The sequence below is a fragment of the Aythya ferina genome (assembly GCF_964211825.1).
Source record: "Aythya ferina genome assembly, chromosome: 5".
Lineage (NCBI taxonomy): Eukaryota > Metazoa > Chordata > Aves > Anseriformes > Anatidae > Aythya > Aythya ferina.
The window spans coordinates 30,190,564-30,211,157 of record NC_140301.1 but is presented as its reverse complement, the minus strand read 5'-3'; the positions used below and the strand labels follow the sequence as shown (position 1 = coordinate 30,211,157).

At 47.0% G+C, this 20,594-nt stretch overlaps 1 protein-coding gene across 14 annotated transcripts in view; it reads right to left on the bottom strand.

The window, feature by feature from the left end:
* The window catches only part of RGS6 (regulator of G protein signaling 6), a 252,914-nt gene that overhangs the window by 13,292 nt on the left and 219,028 nt on the right, over positions 1–20,594 (bottom strand). For 11 of the 14 annotated variants that reach the window (XR_014693507.1, XR_014693508.1, XR_014693509.1 and 8 more), the window contains 2 exons: positions 8,284–8,373; positions 623–676 (listed from right to left, as the gene is read on the bottom strand). Coding sequence is in view for 4 of the 14 variants with exons in the window: in XM_084520806.1 (XP_084376932.1) it covers positions 623–676; positions 8,284–8,373 (144 nt within the window). In the remaining 10 variants the exon portion in view is untranslated. Of the gene's footprint in view, positions 1–622; positions 677–8,283; positions 8,374–19,429; positions 19,551–20,594 lie in introns of those variants that run through there. The other 3 variants (XM_084520807.1, XM_084520805.1, XM_084520804.1) reach the window with 2 other exon arrangements.

The following is a 20,594-nucleotide window of genomic DNA, read 5'->3' as shown; positions in this document are numbered from 1 at the left end:
GAGTCTGGTGAAGGACAAGAGGAGAGGACACCTGTCTGCTGCCTCTGAGGTCCCACCGTCCCCTTATCTAAGCTGTTTAACAGCATCACATTTCTCACTGTCACTGCACTCCTTCTTGGGTGTCACTACCATGGTAGTCAAAGGGTATCGCCCATCACTATTTACGCGAGCACTGACAGCGTGGGCAACTGAAGGAGCATCTGCAGTGCTGTGGGTGGCTATGTATGTGCATATACACAGGGAGCATGAACCATGCACGGAGGTCAACATGGATCTTTTGCAATGGCGCTACTAGAACCATGCTCTTCTACTTCACTGCGCAAGGAAAAGCCACAACAAATACTGTAGTGGGAACGCAGCAAAGAGACATCCTTCCATTTAACTCAGGACAAAAATCAATTTGCTTTTGCAATGATGATTAGCTAGAATGAGCATCATGATGGAATTCTGCTCCCACCCCCGCTTTTCAGAGCTGCTATTTAGATGAGCTACAGTACTAAAAGAGAAGCTGCAAAGATGCTATCTGCAAAAATAAAAGATGAAGTAAGATAAGCATCCGCATTCCCCCCAGTGAAAAATGAAGTTCTGAGAAAAGAGAGGAGGGAAAAGAAAAGGAACTTACCACGCTGCGAGTGAACTTTTCTAGAGAAGTTCTACGACCTTGCTCATTCTCTGGCTTAATGGGGAAAAAAGTGGGGAGAAAAAAAATACAGAAAAAAAAAACCTTCAGCTTAAATGCAGTTTTTCAAAACAGCAGCAAAATATGAGGAAGCAGCAAGAAGAAAAAGTTGTAAAAAAAGTAAAAACCAGTAATCAATGTTTGCAGCAGCAAACATAAGAAACCAAAACCCCCTACAGAATGAGACATCACTACTTCTACTCTTGGAGAATGTCACCTTTTCTCCTGTGAGTTTTTTGAACGCTTCAAACAGCGTCTGTGCATTGCCATGTCTCACAGCTATTGGTATTGATTTCTTGTTCATTGAATTTTCCTTCTGTAGCTGTTTGAGCTGGGACCTCTGATTCTGGTTAACATCTGCCAAACAGCTGATTGGAGGCTCCCATCTACTTGTTTAGAGAGATGAAAAAACACACAGTCACTTTTACAACATTAAAAAGCAATGTGTGAGTGAATACAGTGCTGGAAGGAAAATCCTGCTGAACTCATTGCCAGGGAACCTATACATTCCTCTATTAACCCAGAGGATAGAAGCAGATTTCCAATACGTTTCCCTACTTCAAAACATAAGGCAGCATACGTATGTCTGTGCAAGGCCGTGGAAAGACACATGCAGATTTAGGGCACTGCTACTTTTGTATCTAGAGAACAGGACTATTGATATGCAAGAAGATATTCAACTTCACCGTGAGAAGACAAGCGTATGTATCATGGCTTTATTAACGTATCCCTGAGAAGGTTGCTCACTGCTGCGCTTCATTCATTTGGCACAAGGGAGATCTAATTGTCACTAACAAGGAAGAACTAAATAATTTATTGGCATGTTTGTTGGCATATCTAATAGAAAAAAATGCCATGGAGAAGAGAAGAAACTCAATAACATGAAGAAAAGCTTATTGCAGTCAGAAAACTGTGAGCATTGGCAATTTCCAAGAGAGAAAATTATTTGAATATGGTGAGTCAGTGAAACGGAGATGATAAGATGGAAGTAAAACTGAAATGAGGGGGATAAGGAACTACTTTTAAAGGAAAGCCACAGTGGTGCATGGTGCATGATACTGCACTGGAAATAAGTGCTGCACTCGAGCTCCTCAGGGGGGCCCACCCACCACAACATCTGCCACATCTTCAGATGTTCAGCAACAACCCCCAAGAGAAAGCACTCGAGCACAAACAGGTAGAGAAGATGTAAGGAAGCCAGAAATATATCAGATAAATTGGATGAAAACTTGTGCTGGGGAGTCTAGGCAAAGCCTTTTGATTCTTCTTCGTTACAGCTGCCATTAACAGCACCTCTCTGGTGTCCACAAGATGGGTCTGAAGGCCCAGGCAGAGGTGGGCCTGATTCTGCCTGGTGGGTCACCAGAAACAAGAGAAGAACACAAAGCTATTTCAAGACCCGAAGAAGCAGTCGAGCAGTCTCCCTGCTTAGAGCCATTTGAGAAAGCCACAACTTCAGCTCTGTTGTCCCGAAAGTGTTACTGAAAGTGAAAGCTAGAGGTGCTACAAGGACAGATTTTTAGAGCTGCTGAGTGACTTGATTAGACTGTTTTAAAGCATACTGAAACATTTAACAGTAAGGACAACATTTCTGTAGGGATAGAAGTAATCTGAGCTTACTCGATACCAAAGTTCACACATGGGGCTTGTAGCACCACTTCCAGAAACCTATTTAAAACTCGTCAGATGAGGGCTTTGTAACAAGGATGACATAAAATGGCGGCCACAGGTCCAAAGGAGAGGGGCTGCTCCTTACACCTTACCTCTGACTACCAAGGCGGATAGAGATGGGTGAGAAAGGAGGAATGGGGAATGCTGCCTGGCCCCTACCACAGGCATGGGGTGTGCTGTCCCGTTGGCTCACCTGCACCACCAGCAGCCATTAAAGATTCACCACAAGACAGCATCAGAGGCTGATGAGGTCCCCTGGGAAGAGCCCCATGCAGAGACCTCTGCCAGGGAGCTAGAGGAAAAGCTGAGGGCAATCACTTTCAGCAATGCTGTTATCGCGATCAGGCTTGGCTTTCCCTGTGGATGCAGCACCTCTGGGCTGCCCCATGTCAGGGCCCTGGGGCCACAGGGACCTGACATCAGCTCTGTGTGGCAGACGTCACTTCAGCCAATGCTAAGGACAGAGCCAAGACACGTGTCAAGGGACAAAGCAGGCTCTGTGGCTGGTGGGGAGGCAGTAACATACCCTGGCTGCCACCAGAGCACACGCTGCACCAACCCTGCACCTTTGGCATGGGGGTGGCAGGCTGGGACCAGCTGAACGTGTGGAAAACCCATCACCATAGCATCCAGCTCTGAGTCAAAGTGTGACATTTTCTAATAAAATAAAAAGCAGCTGAGGCTGGCTGGCTGCAGAGCGAGGAGCTGGCACAAGCAGATTTCCTGGCAGCGGGTGTGGGTGCTGGTGCAGGCTCCCCAGCTTCACCTGCCTGCATCTCTCCAGCACAGGGAAGGAAATTTAAAAATAAACTAAAAAGAAGAGGAAAAAAAAAAAAAAAAAGAAGAAAGAAAAGAGGAAAAGAGACCAAGTCAGATGTTTTTCAGCCCTGTGAACACATCTCGGGTCCAGTGCAGGAAGTGTCTGATGAGGCTGTGGACCCCGGAGCTGCAGCACACCGGCAGTGTTAGCACAAGCGCACACCGCAACCGCAAAGTGCCCAGGCAGAGAAACACGTGCACGGCCAAGGTCAGGCAGTCCTCGTGGGTGCCGAAAGGAAAGGGGCCATCCTGGCCAGCAAACACACCAACAAGCTCTACCAGCTAATGACAAAGGACGTGAGTATTTAGGCAAAATATGAAACTCCCACCCCTGCTGCAGATGAAAACATCTCAGCCCAGGAAGGTGCAGAAAAACAGATCTTGCTAATTAGCCATTCGCTAATTATTGACCATCTCCTCCGAGTTTTCCTTTTTCCACGATTAATTATTTATCCAACCATCCCAATTTTAAGTTCCTTTGTGCAGATTCTGCTGGCACAGGGCAGCGTAAGTAGAAAATCTTATGAAAACCAGCTGACACTGATTACTAAAAGTAATTAGGAGAAAATTGCTCAGCATCTTTAATAACATTCAAGCCAAGTCCTGTCGCTGAATCAAACTGGCCATGTGTGCCCTGATGGGATTGAGGAAGGGACAGAATCTGCAGTAGAAAGCTAAATGGACAATACAGAACACTCAGGACAGAGGCTCTGGATAAAAACAGTGCTTCAAAAAGCGTGTGCTAAAAATGCAGCCTGCTCCTCACTGCACGAAGCTCCTAGCCATTGCCTTGCTGACTTTTTTTTTTTTTTTTTTTTTTTTTTTGCCAGGGATTTGAATAGGGGTAAGAAAATGCATCCAAGAGCTTGGTCTTCTGAACTGCAGGTCTGCAGAAATCCCTCCTTCCCTCCCAGGATTCACTTTGTTGGCTATTGAAGGAGAAAAATGTGTGTTGCAGAAAGGCGATGCTGCACAAGAGTGAAGGATGGATAATCACTTCCCTGACACCGGCTCAAGAGAAGGCCAGAAGCAGGTCCCCAGCTTCTCAGGCAGCCATTTACGCCTGTCCAACGTGAGGAAGCGAAGGGCACGGACAATGCTACCAAATGGCTGGAACAGCAGCTTGCATCTGCTCTGTGTTCATGAACACAGGACCCGAGCCAGCTGGTGAGGAAAGTAACACACCAAGCCAAGCAAATACCAACCTGTGCTTCCCCTGGTGCAACGGGGCTTGCTCCTGTGACTTTGCAGCCCTTCTGGGATGCTCTCCTGCCTGCGGGAGGCTGCCCCGTGCCAGGCAGTTAGGAACACCGGAGCCGTGACAGCTCAGCTACTGCTCAAGCTGGCAGCTAACGTGGAGATGCCCACCAGCATCATCACTTCACCTTGCTTTCATGCACAGTAATAGAAAGCAGCTCGAGGTCTTTTCTGCTCCTTTCACAGAATCAGAGAATCATCTAGGTTGGAAAAGACCTTCAACATCATGAAGGCCAAGCGTCAGCCTGATCTACTCAGTCCCATCACTAAGCCATGTCCCTTAGTGCCCTGTCTCCCTTCTCAAGCACCTTGCAGAGCACACGTCTGGCTGATCCTTCACCAGTAACAAAGCACCTGTGCACCTCCACCCCTTCCCAGATGCACTAACGAGCCTACACTGCTCTTTGCCCAGGGAATAAATCCCTGCTCTGTGGCCAAGCCACCCAGCCCAAACTCCTTGGCCTGAGCGAGGAGGTTTGTCACAGCACACGTTCTTGCACAAGGTTCGCTGCCATCTCAGGACGTTCAGCCACCACTCTGGCTAGCAGGGAGGAGGGCAGGGGCGGTGTGGAGGTCATTACCTGCTGCAAGGCAGTCTGCATCATGTGCTATCAGCAGAAACAGGAGCAGGGCGATGCTCGATGCTTGCCAGCGCAAGTGGGGCGTGATGTTCAGATACACAAATAAAAGGCAAGGAGTTGGCTGGGGATCTCGGCACCGTCCAGCTCTTGGCCATGGAGCTGGCTGCTTCCAGCAGCCCTGTGCCTTCTGCCTTGCTGCAGGGCGAGGCTGGCACGGAGGCAGTGAGTGCAGGTCAGGCCAGGCTCTCGGCCCTTCCTCCCTCATCCCCCTCAGCTCCCTCCTGGCAGGGGAGGAAGGCTTCTGTGTGAGGCAAGGAGTTACACCCAGCTCTTCTCTTCTCCAGCACACTGCTTCCAATCACGCCCGTGCTGGAGGCCAATCTCATGCTCCCTGCTGAGCACCATGAATCTGCAGGACTGAGGCCAATGGTATTGTGGTTGTTTGTAATAACGACACTGTGAAGAACGAAGGGGAAAAAAATAAAATAAAATGGAATAACAAAGTATGTATGTCTGCTCTGTACACAGCCTATGTCCTCCACTGTCTTGCATCAGTGGTGTCAACAATGTGTTCCTTTTATCCTCCCTGGTCCTTCTCATAATTCTGTCATTGTATCTCAGTGTTGACCCACAACTTTTCCTCTTTCTCTTCCCTTCATTGCTGCACTCCCAGAGCAGGGAGTGGAAGCTCCCACATGTGCAGTTATTGTATGATGCAGAACTTATAGTGCCTTCCAAACTCCACATCTCAACAATGTCAAGAATCTTTTGAGGCATTAATTCATTAGTGCCTTGCAATGTTTCCGCTGAGCAGGTCACTCTTATTCTTCCCATTTGACAGAGAAAAGAATATGAGGCAGAGCAAAGCTGAACTTTCTTTTCCCCAAGACCACACAAGAAATAAGTGGGGGAACCAGGGGATGTGCATGGATTCTCTGGCTCCTGGTCCTGTGTTTTAGCCACATGGCCAACCTTTTCCTTTGGCCTGCCCTCACAGCTTGCCACAGCCCAGCTCTGGAGCTAAAGGACTAAAGATACCAACTGATATAAACATACCTATGAAATATTTCTGCATGAATATCAAGCTACAGTCAAAAGCAAAGTTCATTTGCTTCGTGCAAGCAGCTCTTTTAGCCCAAGTCCACACTGCTGTTCCTTCAATAAGCTTATATTTAATAATAAAGCTAAGGCTATGCCATATTGGTGTTGCATACAGGCAGTGTTAGGACAATATTTGTGGGCCAAGGCATACCCATGCCCCAGAGAGATGTACTCACCAAGTCTTAAACAACTGCATTGTATATCTACTTGTAGCAGTGAATCCAGGACATTGTGTGCAAGCCCTAAACAAAATCCTGCACCACTGCAGGCTCTGCTAGCCCGCTGTGTTTCCCTTTCCCTTCCTTCTCCTTTCCAGATATTTAGAAGAACTTTAAAGGGATGTCTCTCAAACAAACACCAAAGGCACTAAAGATCTTACCGTGTACTTCAATGCACAGAAACGTCATGTTCTTTCTGTTAGCATCTCTGTACCTATGCTGCTTCAGAAATGTTCACATGCTCAGCACAATTCAGCACGATTGTGAAGAGCTGGATTCTAGAGTAACATCAGTCCCCTCCTGCATGGTGTGAAGTTGGTGCACAACACATCCACACCGATCTCCTACTGCCTTTTTTTTGTGCTTTGCTGTGTTTACTTGTGCACACAGATCTTTCTAAACGAAACTCGATTCTTGCTTTCATGGCTGTGTTAACATGACGCCAAGTCCTGCTCCTCCGGCATTTTGCAGGGGGATGAGGATTTCACACTGACACATCCAGGGCTTGATCTGACAGCAGACAAGGACTGCAAAAAAAGCCTCTGGTATGAATGGGCTCAGCTGTGAGGAGAAAACTCTCCTGATTTGAAGCGCGTGAACCCTCACGTGTTCAACAGAGATTTGGAGGGAGGATGGGGATGGCACGATGTAAGCTTATGGGCTCAGAGGAAGGCAAAGGTTTTTATGCTTTATACCATCACAAGACTTTGCCTTGCACTTCCTTCTTTCCCCACAGCCTCTGAACTCTAAGTCAGGTCTAACCTTTTCAAATGTAAGCAGCACTGCTCTGTGCTGTCTCAAATCAGACGTTTTGAAACACAGGGCTGACTGCTGCCCCCTGTTACCTTCCCTAATCCACCTGCCTGTAGTCCCAGGCGTAGTGAACAGAGGGGTTTGTCTCCTTTTGTCACAATACGCATGGTTTTAGGACACACAGTGACAATCAGGACAAAAATATCATTGGGATTTCATCGTATTGTGCCAATGAAATGTAATTTGGCAGCACACAAGAATGCAGCAGAGTAACAGCAGGGAAGATGGTGATGGAAAACCCCACACTCAGGCTGCAGGTGCCAGCTTATGAGCGGTCCTGGAAATCAAACAAGAGAGAGACACATACACGTGTACATGCATGCACATGCACACACGGACACGCAGATTTATGGAAGTCAGGAGGTGCAGGAAGCATTTGAACAAAGCCACAAATGCGGAGAGCAGCAGCTTACCTCCCAGCCCCTCAGGAAGGATGGAGATGTGGGTAGGAGCTGCCACAAATCTAGGTGACCGCCCCTCTGCTACTCTGAACTGGGGGTCCTGGCAGAAAGGCGGTGCTGGCAGAGCACATGCGGGCACCAGAAAAGCTAAAGAGCTCAAACCCAGTCCTCCCGTGAAAAAATGTGGCTGAAAGTCTTGATTACTGCATGGGTTGCAATTACTGCTTGTTTCCAAGGAAAAGGAAACATCTCTTGGGTGCCAAGAGCAAGTGAAAGGGAGAAAAGAAGAATGGAAATCACTACAGGGCAGTCTAGAGGTAAGGCATCCAAAGGGAAGATCACATGGGGAGGCTGGGGAGGTGAAAACCAGAAAGGGTGAAATTTGCAATTAATAGATTGATGGGTTCTGCTTCTCGTACCAGACACCATCTTTGTCATGAGGAAGAGGCAATGCAGTTTTAATTGCCTGCACTGCATTGGGAAACAGCTGTGCAAGACAAACATCTTTTTTTTTTTTTTTTTTTTTTAATTGTGGGTCATCATATTTTCTCGAAAACGTATGTTTAGGCTGTGCACACGGATGCCATACCCTGTGCCCCTGGTGAGGAAAACAAAAGTTCTTATTCCTTTCATAAATAAAATTTAAAAAAAGAGACAATATTTTCATTTTCACACTAGCAGCAAGCAGCAGGCGAGAATCAAGACGTGCAAAGAGATGCAAGCATGTCCTTTCCAACAGATACCTTCTTCTTTGCCAGCAATAAGTCCTGGTAAGCGTTTGAACGGAGGAAGCGCGCGTAGCTGTCACTCTTCATCAGCTTGTAAATGTGCTCCTGTGGGACGGGAGGAAATGAGAGACAGAGAATTGTTATCAAACCTCATTTAGACATCACAGGGATTTAAAACACAATGAATTAGAAGGAAGAGAGACTGATCAAAGTTCTAATTAAGTCTGCTATTATTGATTATGCGCGTTGTGGTGGCGTACAGGAGGTCCATCCTGGGGCAGGACCCTGCTGTGCTTGGGGCTGCATAAACACAAAGCACAAAGATGGCCCTCGCCCCAAAGGCTGGCACACATTATTCAGTAATCAGTGTTATTTTGTGAAGACTGCAACTCTCACCAGTCCCCAGATTACAAACAGGTGTCCAGCCAGGCTGAAACTACTGGGATGGCTCAAGGAGGAGGAAATAAATGTCAGAGTTTGTCCCATAGACTGGGTTGCATTTTACCACTCATAGATACTTGTGCTATCACCCAGCACTCCCCATATTGTTCATGGAGGGGAACTGATACTTGGACACATTTCGCCTCCATTTAAGACAGACACTCAAAATAAAGCCAAACTGTTCATGTCCTGAAAAAGCCTCTCTCTCTAGCTGACTATGCATGGAGTTTATAGGCCTAGCTCAGGCGTGAACGTCTGCATTGTGTGTATAAAGTTACATCAGATGAGTCCCTCATCACCACAGGGTCTGTTTTCTCCTACCGAGTCAAACTGCTCTCACCAGTTTGCTCTGAGAGTACAGCACCTACGGCGTGCATCTTCAGTCTTACGAGGGCATGTTTCACTGCAGCAGAACAGCATGCCCACTCTTTTCCATTTGCCTTGCTTAGTTTTACTTGCCTGATGAAAATCCCTTATTAGAGTCAGCTCTTCTAATTGTCCCTGGATTTGTAAACAGGTATTAGTCCAAACATCAAGAAAATCAGATCACAATACTTTGGCCAAGTAAGGACTGAGAACGCACTAAGGGAACTCAAAAGAAAAACAGGCACTTTGAGCATTTCTCTTAGACTTTGCCCATGGAAGCACTTTTATAGAGTTAATGAGTTGTTTTACCTATACCGATTTATACAACATGAAATATTCTCTCCTGCCCTACGGACGTTGCAGATGGAACTCTGGAAGAGGCAAACCAGGCTGAAGTCACAAAGCTTATTTCACAGTGTTAATAAGCCAAGCAGAATTCCCTTATCGTCCCCATCACGGCCGATTAGCGATGACCTGTCTGTACACAGAACTGCTTAATTCAGCTTTCTTGCACTATTCAGTGTATAGTCAGCCCTAAGATGGGCAAAACTGCCACCAGTGTTACTCAGATTCACAGTAAAATGTATCCTTTGAGCTACAGCCTTGCATGGGAGTTTTTAATTTCCACATTTGCTTACAGACCTGTCAAATCCTCCTTTCTGTGAAACTATCTGAAGGATAGCACAACATTTCGTGAGAGAAATGCTTGTACAAACTCATTTAGCAAACACGACTCCTTCTCACTGCAAAAAACAAACAGAAGGGAGGGCACAGCTCCACACTTATCAGCACAGAATGAGCAAAGCAGAAGCTGAGACAAGGACAGGGAAAATAATGCAAACCACGGATATGGTCAATAACAGGTTTGTATTTCTCTGGTATGAGTAAGGATTTTCAGCATCAGCTCTCTCTCTCAAGCACTTCAACTAGTAGAAACTCAGCATTCAGTTGATGTAAACCCAGCCACAGTGCAAAGAGCTCAGCTGTATTGTTACCTCTTAAATCTCTGAAGGAGACTCCATCTCCTCCTAATAAGTTCTTTGTAATTAATTGGAAAAAAAACTCACCACCTATCTGCATACCTAAAAGGCTTTTTCCTTCCTCCTCCAGGACCATGGGTGGCTGATGAGTAACTGGGGCAGCCACCTTGCAGCCCCATCAGGAGTAAGGGCTGGAAGGGTCTCCAGAGCCTTCCTCCTCCTAATGATCCTCCCTCACCACACACCGTACACGCAGGGTGCCGGTGGGATGGGGTGCTGAAGTGGGGAGGAAGGAGCTGTGGGGCTGAGATGAGGCAGCAGGTGACAGAGATATTATGATTGATATTTTGATATACAGGTGATTACATTTTTGACTACTTTTGAACTCCCTGTGGTTTCTTTACCTGTGGTCAGACAACTGGGTCTGCTCTGAAAGACAGAGATAATATTTTTGGAAAATAACATTAACTTTTCATTTTTTCCCAGGGAGATCACGTTAGCTGCTTTCATGTAAAGAGGAACACAGTGGAGCAGAGACTGCTGGCCATATAACCCACTGGCATGCAAGCAAAACCCATCATTCTTACTCAAGTCAAGATGCCCTCATGTACTTGACCTTAAAACAGTATAAACTCAATAGCTGACTGTTGGAAGGGGGAAAAATTACTTTGATCCTGAGATGAAATAAACCACAAGCCAACTTCTCAGGTGAGGCCACTCCATGAAGAAGAGGAGTACTGCACGCCACATCCCTAGGTAACTGCTATGAGGGATTTCTCTGCTTTTCACATCGTGGAACTGCTGAGCAGCACTGCTACCTTTCAGCCATTCTCCAATGATATAATCAAATGGGGAATAGCTATTGCTAGGCTGTGAATGCTAAGGAAGAAAGAAGGCCAGGCACAGGGAAGGGAGAGACATGTACAGCTTCAGATGCAAACTTTCCTGCTTAATCACAAGGGCTGGCTTTGAGAGGCTCTGGGCTGGAGGCACAAATGAGGCACCGATCATTTGTTTTATAGCACTGCATTTCTGAAGCATCTAGTGGAAATCCGAGCCACTTGCTCAGGTCAGCAGAGACTGCTTACCAATAAGCAAAGGACAGCTTACACTGCTGCAGCCAAACTCCCCACTGAGACTGCACCACGAAGGTTCCTGCTGAAACCGTGGCCGCAGAACGTGTCCAGCTGCCACACAGCCATCCTAGCTGCAGGACAGGGAAACCCTGCTGACCAGGATGTTTGTTTCCATCTTTATCCTTCCTCTATTCTTTGTCATCAAGCTGTTTTCTGTTACACCTTCTGGAATCCAAAGCTTCCTAGGAGGTGGTGGATCTAGGATGATCCTCATGGGCTCCTTCCAACTCCGATGTTCCAAGAATTTACGGCTAGCACTGAGCAGCTCCTCATTTCTTAAATGCACTGAAAGCCACCAGAGGTCTAGCAACTGAGGATAATCTTTTGAGACAGCCTGAGCAACGGGCATATTAGCAGAGGTGCGTGCACAGATTTAGCTGCCCTGTGCAACTTTTGCAAATTGGCTTGTCCCCATGCATCACAGATTTTTAATTCACTCAGGATCGCTGCAACCCACTGGTCTCTCACTTCCTAATTTACCGAGCAGCTGCTTTTGTTTCTTCATTTTATCACACGGTGAAGAGGGAGCATCACTTCACCAAAGACTGCAGCCAGCATTTCCAAGGACTGCACTTGATATGCATGCATGCTCCTTGACATACCTGAGGCTGCTGGCAAGAAACGTCAGCTTCCTATCCGTATGCTGAGAGAACTCTGCATTTTATAAACTTGCTTATTATAGAGGAATGAGCTCATTATTATTGACTCCCTGAATACACAAAGCAAATTGACTATTTGTGTAATTTTTAACAACGCAGCTGCAGCTCTGGACATCGCAGTCTGTTGCACTGCGAGCAGTCTGGCCAGAATTATCGCTCTGACATTTCTTTGTGAGTGCCATGGGAAGCTGCTACGCCACATGTGCACAGCAGAAGGAGAAGCATTTCACCTCGGAAGCACGGCAGCTCCCAGCCATTTCTGGGTACCACTTCCCAGGCAGGGCTCAGAGTCCCAGCTCGCTGCTCTAGCCTTCAGACAGCCCTCCTTTAGGGAGTCACACTGAAATTAAAAAATACATAACATCGTCTAACAAAAATTGCCTAAGTGATCTATTAAACCATTAAACAAGGTAGCACCCTGCTTTTAAAACCCAATAAAGGGTGGAAAAAAAATCTTTAAAGATCAGTCCAGGAGTCCACAGGCCCCACACACCCCACTGCTCTCCCCTGCAGCCCTTCCAGCTCTCAGTGGTGCTTCCCTGGTCCTGAGCCAAGATGCCAGGGGTGATGGGGTCTGTGTGCATCTCCTCGTTAGAAAAAGGCAGAGCCATCTGGTGCCTCGTGCACCTGAACCGCATCTCGTCTGCGGGGGGAAGAAGCAGGCAGAGGGGCTGAGGGCTGTGCAGCTGCACCAAAGCTGCTCCCTGTCCTTAGGCTTGTACAATGGGAGCTACACTTTGGAGAACGCAGCCGTCCCACTTGCCATCACCACCGCAGGATATAAAGGAGGACAAACAGCAAATTTTAAAGGGGAAAAGGCTGTGACTTCTGTGAATTAGATAGCAAAGGAACCATAAAGGTAAAGTGCAGCAAATTTATTTTCTACTGTTTTAAGTAGAACCAAGAAGAAATCCCACCTCAGCTCCAGCTGAAGCGCAGAGAAATAAAGCCAGATAAGCTCCAGCAGCATCTCTTGGTTTGTTTCCATTCACAAGCCCTATATTTGGAAGGAGATGAAGGACAAGCTCTGTAAATTTTCTTGACAAAAGGGGAATGGGAGGGGGGGGGGGTTAAAAAAAAAAAAAAAAAAAAAAAAGAAGAAGAAAGTTTGCAATCCAGACGGGAATGTGGGAGGTGGCTGCGATAGCAGAAACCATCCCAAAGCCGCACCTGCTTCAAATCAATGTGCTGCAACGTGATCCCAGGGCTCTCCCCCTCTGCAGTCGAAGCACAGTGACCCTGAGGAGGACGGGGTGGCAGCCAAGCAGGACCTTGGGAAGATCCAAGAAATATGTGGGAAAAACCTGAACAACAAAATGTCAGCAGAAAGCGGCTCTCCCAAAGCACCTGGCAGACCTCAGGATGCCTGTTGTCTGCTATGAACAATTCAGCCCAATATCTTGGTTCTTTCCTTGGAAACGTGCACGAGACAAGAGCTGTGTTGGTGGTTAAACATCTCCATTTCTAATCTCACCGCTGTCTTACACACTGGCATTCTGGGACAGGTCTGAAACGTTTTGGGGATTGTGAAGGCCAAGCACAACATGCCCTTTGCACACCAGCTGGATTCCAGCAAGTCCTTACATTTTAGCTTGCTGATAGAAAGTTCTCCATGTTTGTGCCCGAACACAGCTGTAAGCTTTAGATGTTGAGGGGGAGGAGGAGGAAATCACCAGTTCTTTGCTTGTTTCAAGCCCAGGCTTCTTATTTAGCACATTTTTAGCCCATTCTAGGGGAATTACACTGCAGCTAGATAGCTACTCAGAGTCATTCAAGCCCCAAGGCCCCACTTTGCCCTTCACAAACTGGTCAGGAGCTGCCTCGCTGCTCTCTCCCACTCACATCTTCTGGATTGGATTGGCACGTCCTTCACCCTGCCACCAAGATCTGGAATTAAATGAGTCAGGGCTTTTTTGGAGACCTCTTTGTAGTGCAAGCAGGCAAACACAGCAGCTGGCTACAAGGCAGCTACAAGGTAGGTTTGCAGCACATCAGACAAATCCATTCAAAGAAAAGCCCCAAAGCAATGTAAAGCAGTAGACTAAACAAATAAATATACAACAGCAAACCATAATGAATGTTCTACCTGAGCGCTGGGCACTGGGGGAGAATTTTCTGCAAATTCACACATGAGAGAGCAGAGCCTCAGTGAATGCCTTGTGGCCTTTGCTGGAAGGGTGACAGCAGATGCCAGCTGAGACCTGCCTGGGGTTTGTTTGCCAAAGGGATGCCTCCACTGCACGCAGAGGATGCAGGAAGGAGAAAGCAGGGAGATGCTGTTCTGAGCACACAAAGTGTGACTGCTGCACCTCAAATTAGGCTTGGCAGCAGCCTAATGCCTTTCGGCCAGCCCCTCTGCCCTACACGGACACATCTGTGGCAGGTTAAATCCTGTGCCCCAGCACCAGCACACGTGCTGCATGCAGCACAACCCCTAGCCAAGGGCTGGACGAGAGGTACCCTATTCGCTCTGCCATACTTTTCCCAGCCCGTGCTTGGGACACCCCATCCCAGCACCACCAGGATCTTCCAAAAGGTCTATGCCAAAGCACAGCAAAGCAAAGCAGAGCAGCCTCTTGCTTTGGAGCAGTTACCTGTACCATTTCCAAACAGCTTTTAGAAGGAATTCTGATCAGTTGCCATTCAGCCTAAGTGCTGGTGCCAAAACATCCTTTGGAGAAAGTGGAAAAAACCCCACCATATTGACATTGGAATTCAAAGCAGCTGGTAGCAGGCACCGCTGAGGCAAGGCATGCAGCACCCAGCAGAGAAAAGATGTTCATAGTTAGCCTCACTGAACCCAGTGGGAAAACACCAGTGAGGGGAGGAGATGGGGAAACATTGGGGTTTTACCCCAATTCCCCTTACATCTCCAAATCCCCACTAAAAGCACCTCTGCATCTGCTTACTGTGGTCCCTGCACTCAGGATTTTACTCTTCCCAGTGATTCTGTACTGCTTTTTTTGAGCTGTCTGCCTGCATAAACCAGTGGTACCTAGCAGTACTGCCACCTAGCACGGCTAGTGGGGAACGAGTGCTCTTGCTGCTGCTGGAGCGCTGGACTTGCCTGATTTATAGTTTAGGAAAGAAATGTTTCAGGTTGGTAAATGACACATAAGGGTCTTGGCCTAAGTGTGAATTGCTCTGGAAAATTTGAGCAATATCTTTTTGTCCACTCTCGAGTTATTTAAGTGACAAAATTATTTACACTCACAGTTCTAGCTGGTGCATTTTCTTCACACTCAACCAAGTTGTTTTTACTACTACAGAAAAAAAAGATGAATAATTATACCATAATATAGACTAACCTCCCTGCTAAACTAAAAAGCATAAAACCTCTTTTCAGACCACAAATGAAATTACACCAGGCTGAAGGCACAGTAACGTAAGAAAGAGCTTTAGCAGGAGAAATCACTGTAAGCAATGAGAGCTCATTTTGAGTAATACACAGAAATCCTTTGTTTAGCCCTGTAGATACAGAGTTGGAAACCTAATGTAAATCTCTCTTGTGAAAATGCATTGATAAAAGTAACACATCAATTTAGCCCCGGCTCCTCTGGAAAGGGCTGAGACAAGTGGTTTGCTTCATACCTTCGGAGGTACCAACGGGACTGCAGGGCTGCTGGGGGGCTGGCAGCAGACGCACTGCAGAAGCCTACAGAGGCAAAGCCCAGCTGAACGCTGCACGGTTTAGGGGTCAGCTTGGTACTGCAGGAGGATTTAGTCCTAAATATAGCAAGGGCTATCCTGGGAGACCAGAGCGGGCTGTCGGGAGCCTAACGCCATATGAGCAGCTTTAGGTTTAGAGAACAATGATCGTGGCTAAGAGGCTGATTCTCACAATGTGGGCCAAATCCTGGCTACTGGCAGAAAGCCCAAGTGAACAGGTTTTGCCTGGGAGGAGGGAACAAGCTCATGTAACATTTGGAAGACTGGCATCTCTTTTCCAAACAATACAGGATCGAGGAGACACAGCGACAAAGATGGCTTTTTGCACTCCTGTACATGCTGCAGTACAGCCAGGAGATGAAATTACTCAACTTTTTGGCTAAGACATTTGCAAAGCTGTTTGCAGCTTCCCCTTTCTGATTCCTCTGGAGAAAATTCCGCCACAAAGTTGACTTCTGCCCTGGGTAGGGATATGCAGCATCCCTGCCACAACAGAAATTAAACTGGGGCGATCTATGTCTGCTAGGAGATGGTGACAGCAGGATGCAGCCTTACAGAAGCAAGCAGCATCCAGCTTCTGAGTGAAGGTGCTGATGCTGAGGTAGGCACGACCAGCCCTGGTGACATCCTGGACACAAAGCCAGCCTTCCAAATCTCACAACCATTTTGTCTGTAGGGTAGCTACTGTTGTATCACCTTGGACAAGCCTTTAAATGATTGAGCTCCAGCTCTTTGTCCATGCTACAAATACATATCAAAACCTTGCATCTGTTTGCCAATTAACTCCATCCGTACCTGCTGTGGTCTGAGAAGGGGAGAAGTGAAACGCACTGCTGATAAATCTCCCCAGGGATTTTTTTTTAAATTAGAAGGACGAACACTTTAAGAGATAACAAGCCTTAGAAAAATTAGAGACTGGCGTTCCAGCAGCACATGGGTTTGGCAGGTGTGGAACTGAGCTATCTGTAGGACTTCTCACCCACTGTGCACACTAATGGGACTTGTTGTTTGCCGGTGGAGAGCGATGCAGTTGCAAGCATTTTGCTCACTGCCTGAGAAGCAGAATAGTGTCGGCTACTTCCTGACTCTCACACGAGCAGGAAATTCCCTTGCTCTGCAAGAAATGGTCATTTCTTGCAATCCAGAAGCACAGTGCACATTAATGGCACAGGGGTCCCAGAGAACCAGAGTCTGAGTGCTGAATACAATTTTAAGCAAGCTAGAGGCTTTCCCATGGCATCCATTTAAAGGCAATCTTTGGTGTTAGGAGATGTCTGACAAAGGCTGCACGTTAGGACATTTTGTTTTCACACCACATGACCACTGAAGCACAAATGAAAATGAAAAGAAAGAATAAAAGAGGTACTTTGCGATGCATGGTGTGTATATACATTTAGGAAAAAGTCTCAGTAAAGTAGGAACACTGAATACCTGCTCCTATATTGACCTCTGCATTGAGTCTTTTATTTTCTGCTTTGTGCAGCACCAGGCACACCAGCAAAACCCTCCACGATCGCTTTCCTATTTTTGTTGCAGGCACCTAATTGCTCTTATGGGTGTACTTGTGGGGCTCTTCGTTTCAGATTCAGTTTCGTTGCAGGTTGTTCTGGGAAATCCACAAAGAAAAGAACTTACATTTTTGTTTGGACGTGTGACAAACGAACAGCAACAGCGACGCACTGGCTGCTGAGGCCTCAGCCCCAAGCACACACCAAGCCCTGGGACTCGCGATCTTAAGATGGCTCAGAGGAGGGCAAAAGGCCAAATTAAGCCACAAAGCGATCTGCTCTCCAGAGCAGAGGCCTAGTGCATGGTAGCACAACCCAGTGCAAGACTCAGGTGAAAGTCATCCTGCTGGGACACATGAATGAGCATCATGCAAAGCTATCAGCTCACAGGGAGGCACTGGACACCTGACCACACTGCAGCTTTGTGCCCACACCACAGCAGCCCTTTTAATTCCCTGCAGCACAAGCATCAGGTCGCTAAGTAGCACTGGCTCAGCTGGAATCAAGACATCCTTCAAAGCTGGACACCTGGGTCTGCCCCACATCCCCTCCTGGCTGCCTTCCTGCCAAGCAGAGCTGCAATGTGCTACCTCAGTTTGCCATCCTAAGACACCTTCCTTTACAGACGTGCAGGTAACCGGAGTGACTAGGTGAAACTTCAAGAAAATACCACTGACATTTCCCCAAGTTCTCACACAAAAGGTAATACAGATGCACACAATGAATGATTATTTTCATGTTTTCTTTCCATGCTGGGAGTTTGCTCAAGACCTACAAAAGGAGTTCTGTATGCTCAGAGTAGGCACCATGCATGTGCTGCTGTACATGTATATGCTTGCTTTTACATCCTGTACATGCTTGAAAACAAACCTAAGTCGGTGGAAGAAAGGTCACCCCTCATTTTGCCTTCTTAGAGAACGACATTGCACTTCCAAGAGATCCTTGCTCTCACTTGGAGTTTGTTTTTAAATTCAAGTGTCCTGTCACCTCACATCAACACTCACAGCGCCTTGATAAGACCAGAATGAAACCTAAGGACCGACTGCTGACGAATCCTGCAAGGGCTCATCGACCTGTTACAGCCCAGGACAACCGGACCACCACCTGGGGATGCTGAGAGCACAAACTGGGCCCAGATCTGGGCCAGCTACATTTCTGGTTTGAGCAGCTCAGAATTTGGCATTATGGTCTAAATCTGCTCTGGAATTAGCCAAGGATCTGCACAGTACAGTCAAAATCCCTAACTGAGCCTGGATTAGAACTGAATTTCCCTGAATCATCTTCACAGAAAACACAGTCGATCAGTTCAGGTAGAGGAACATCAATCTAAAACATTATTTCATTTATTAAAGAAGAAAAATAAACAAAGCAAGTAGAAAAATTATTGCAAAGACAACTACGTGGCTTACCTTATTCTAGTATGCCTGGCTGTGATGCCCCTACAAGCAAACATCAATATTGGGCAACAGGACACATCCCTGCAATACTCGCTCACAGTACCAAGGTCTATGGGACTGATGGGACTGAGGCAGGGATTAAAGACATTCTAAAAGCAGAAAGACATTTCAGGACAGGGGAGGAAAAACTGTTAAAAAATTAATATGTGGTACAGATAAGCTGTAATCAGCGTACAGCTCTGGTTTCCCATGTTAAAGATGAATTAGTTGGTCTGTCAGCAGCTCCATCAGCCAAAAGAGGCCATTTGGATGGAGCTGAGCCTGTTTACTTTCCAAAGCTGGCTGTGCCTGCTTCATATTGCAGGTCCCCACATGGGCTGCACAGCAATGCTGATAACTCCCTGGGGAGCTCCAGTCCTGCTAAGTAGTTCACTGTTTAATTGAACTGACCTTTCCCGACAGTGCCCCATGTATTAAAAGCTGCTTCACTCCCAAGTGAAAATGGTTTGATAATCATAATATTTTACTCAGTGGACAGTTGTTTAAGAGCAGAAAATAATCAGCTCAATGACTAGGCTCTCCTCTGGAGGGGCCCAGCACCCAAATGACAGAAGGTGCTGCAGGTGAAGGTAGCTGGCAGAGCCAGCAGCAGGAGCTGTGCTGCTGGAGGATGAGGGGTGTGTGAGGGGCTGGGTGGCCAGGGGGGCTGGCACAGCTCATGGGGGCACAGGGGTGGCAAGGCCAGCAGGAGAAAGTGGCTCTGGGCAAGCAGAGCGGTGCAGGGCTGCAGGACACAGCAGCAGCAAGGGACACTAAACAGGGCAATCTCATACCCTGAGATGGGGAAAGGGCAAAATGTGTGCTGCTGTGATTTTCGGTGTCACTTTTTTGACTATAGACACCATTTGCCTTCAGAGCTTGAGCGGCCTTAAGATGAAGAGATTTCATGTGAGAAGCATGTTTGTCAGGAGCCCCCTTTCTCCCCATTTCCTTCAGGTTGTCTTACCAGATTTATCTCTACTGCCTTCTGTGTTGGCCTTCATGGATGTACAGCATCTGGGAGAGCTCTCTGGGGCTGGGAGCCAAGGTTGTGCAAAGCAGCCCATCCTTGTAGACTGTTAAACACCTGATAACAGATGATGCTTTGCTTTGCTTTCAACTTAGAGCTATAAGGCAGTTACTAGCCTGAAGAATACTGTGCTCTGCTGCACATTCCCCTTCCCAGTGTGTTCGTTCTCAATCCCTTTTATATACAACTGGCATTTTGTGGGTCTCCCAGGTCAGCGTAAGGGCTACGGTGCAACATCACTTTGTCCTATTTTTCCACTGCAGGAGCTGCAATTTCCTTTCTCAGGAAAAGCCAACCCTTTTCTTTCCTCTTAGTCTTCGTGTCTCAGAGTTGCAGGCATTTAAGGAATGCGCTGTTCAGTAAACTAATTTTTTCTTGTCCTTTATTCACAAGGACATTTGTGTTGTTTTCCTCTTTTTGCTAAAGCTACACAGGACAGGGACAACACTCATATTTTCCCTCCCATAGAGGGTTGTTTTGACTGGTTGTGTCTGGTTGAATCCCTAGGAATGTGGGATGTGTGCGAGCTCCCATGGGCTCCTGGTGCCAGCGTGCCGAGATAAGGCAGCTGGGCTACCACCAGCTGCAGACTCGTGAGACAGCAGAGTCCTCGAGGCAGTGGGGTTGACCTGGGGGACACACCAGAAGGACACCTGAGAGACTCAGGAGGACCTACATGGGCTGCCATGAAGAGGATATGCACTAGGAAATTTGGCAATGTCCATTTTGTCTCTGCTTTTGTTAGCCTTAGATATCCAGTCAAGCAATCAGAAACACCTTGCTTGGCCTTTGTGGAGCTACCAGAGTCCACTGCAATGCACAAGCAGGTGAACCAAGCTCACCTTCCACCTTTACCAGCTATCCTATTGTGGCAGACACTGTCTCCGAGATAATCACAGCTGGGCCTGAAGGTCTATCTTTGCTTTGTATTTGTTTCTATGAACCCAAAGAGATGAGTTGAAGACATCAGTCAGCATAAAAATCCTCTGAAATAAAATTAACCCAAGGAGCTAAAATTGCAGTTGAACTGCAAGAGCTCTGGCGTGATTTCATCAACTCCCCTTTGAATGGCAATTACATTGTGAACAGATAGGTTCAAGC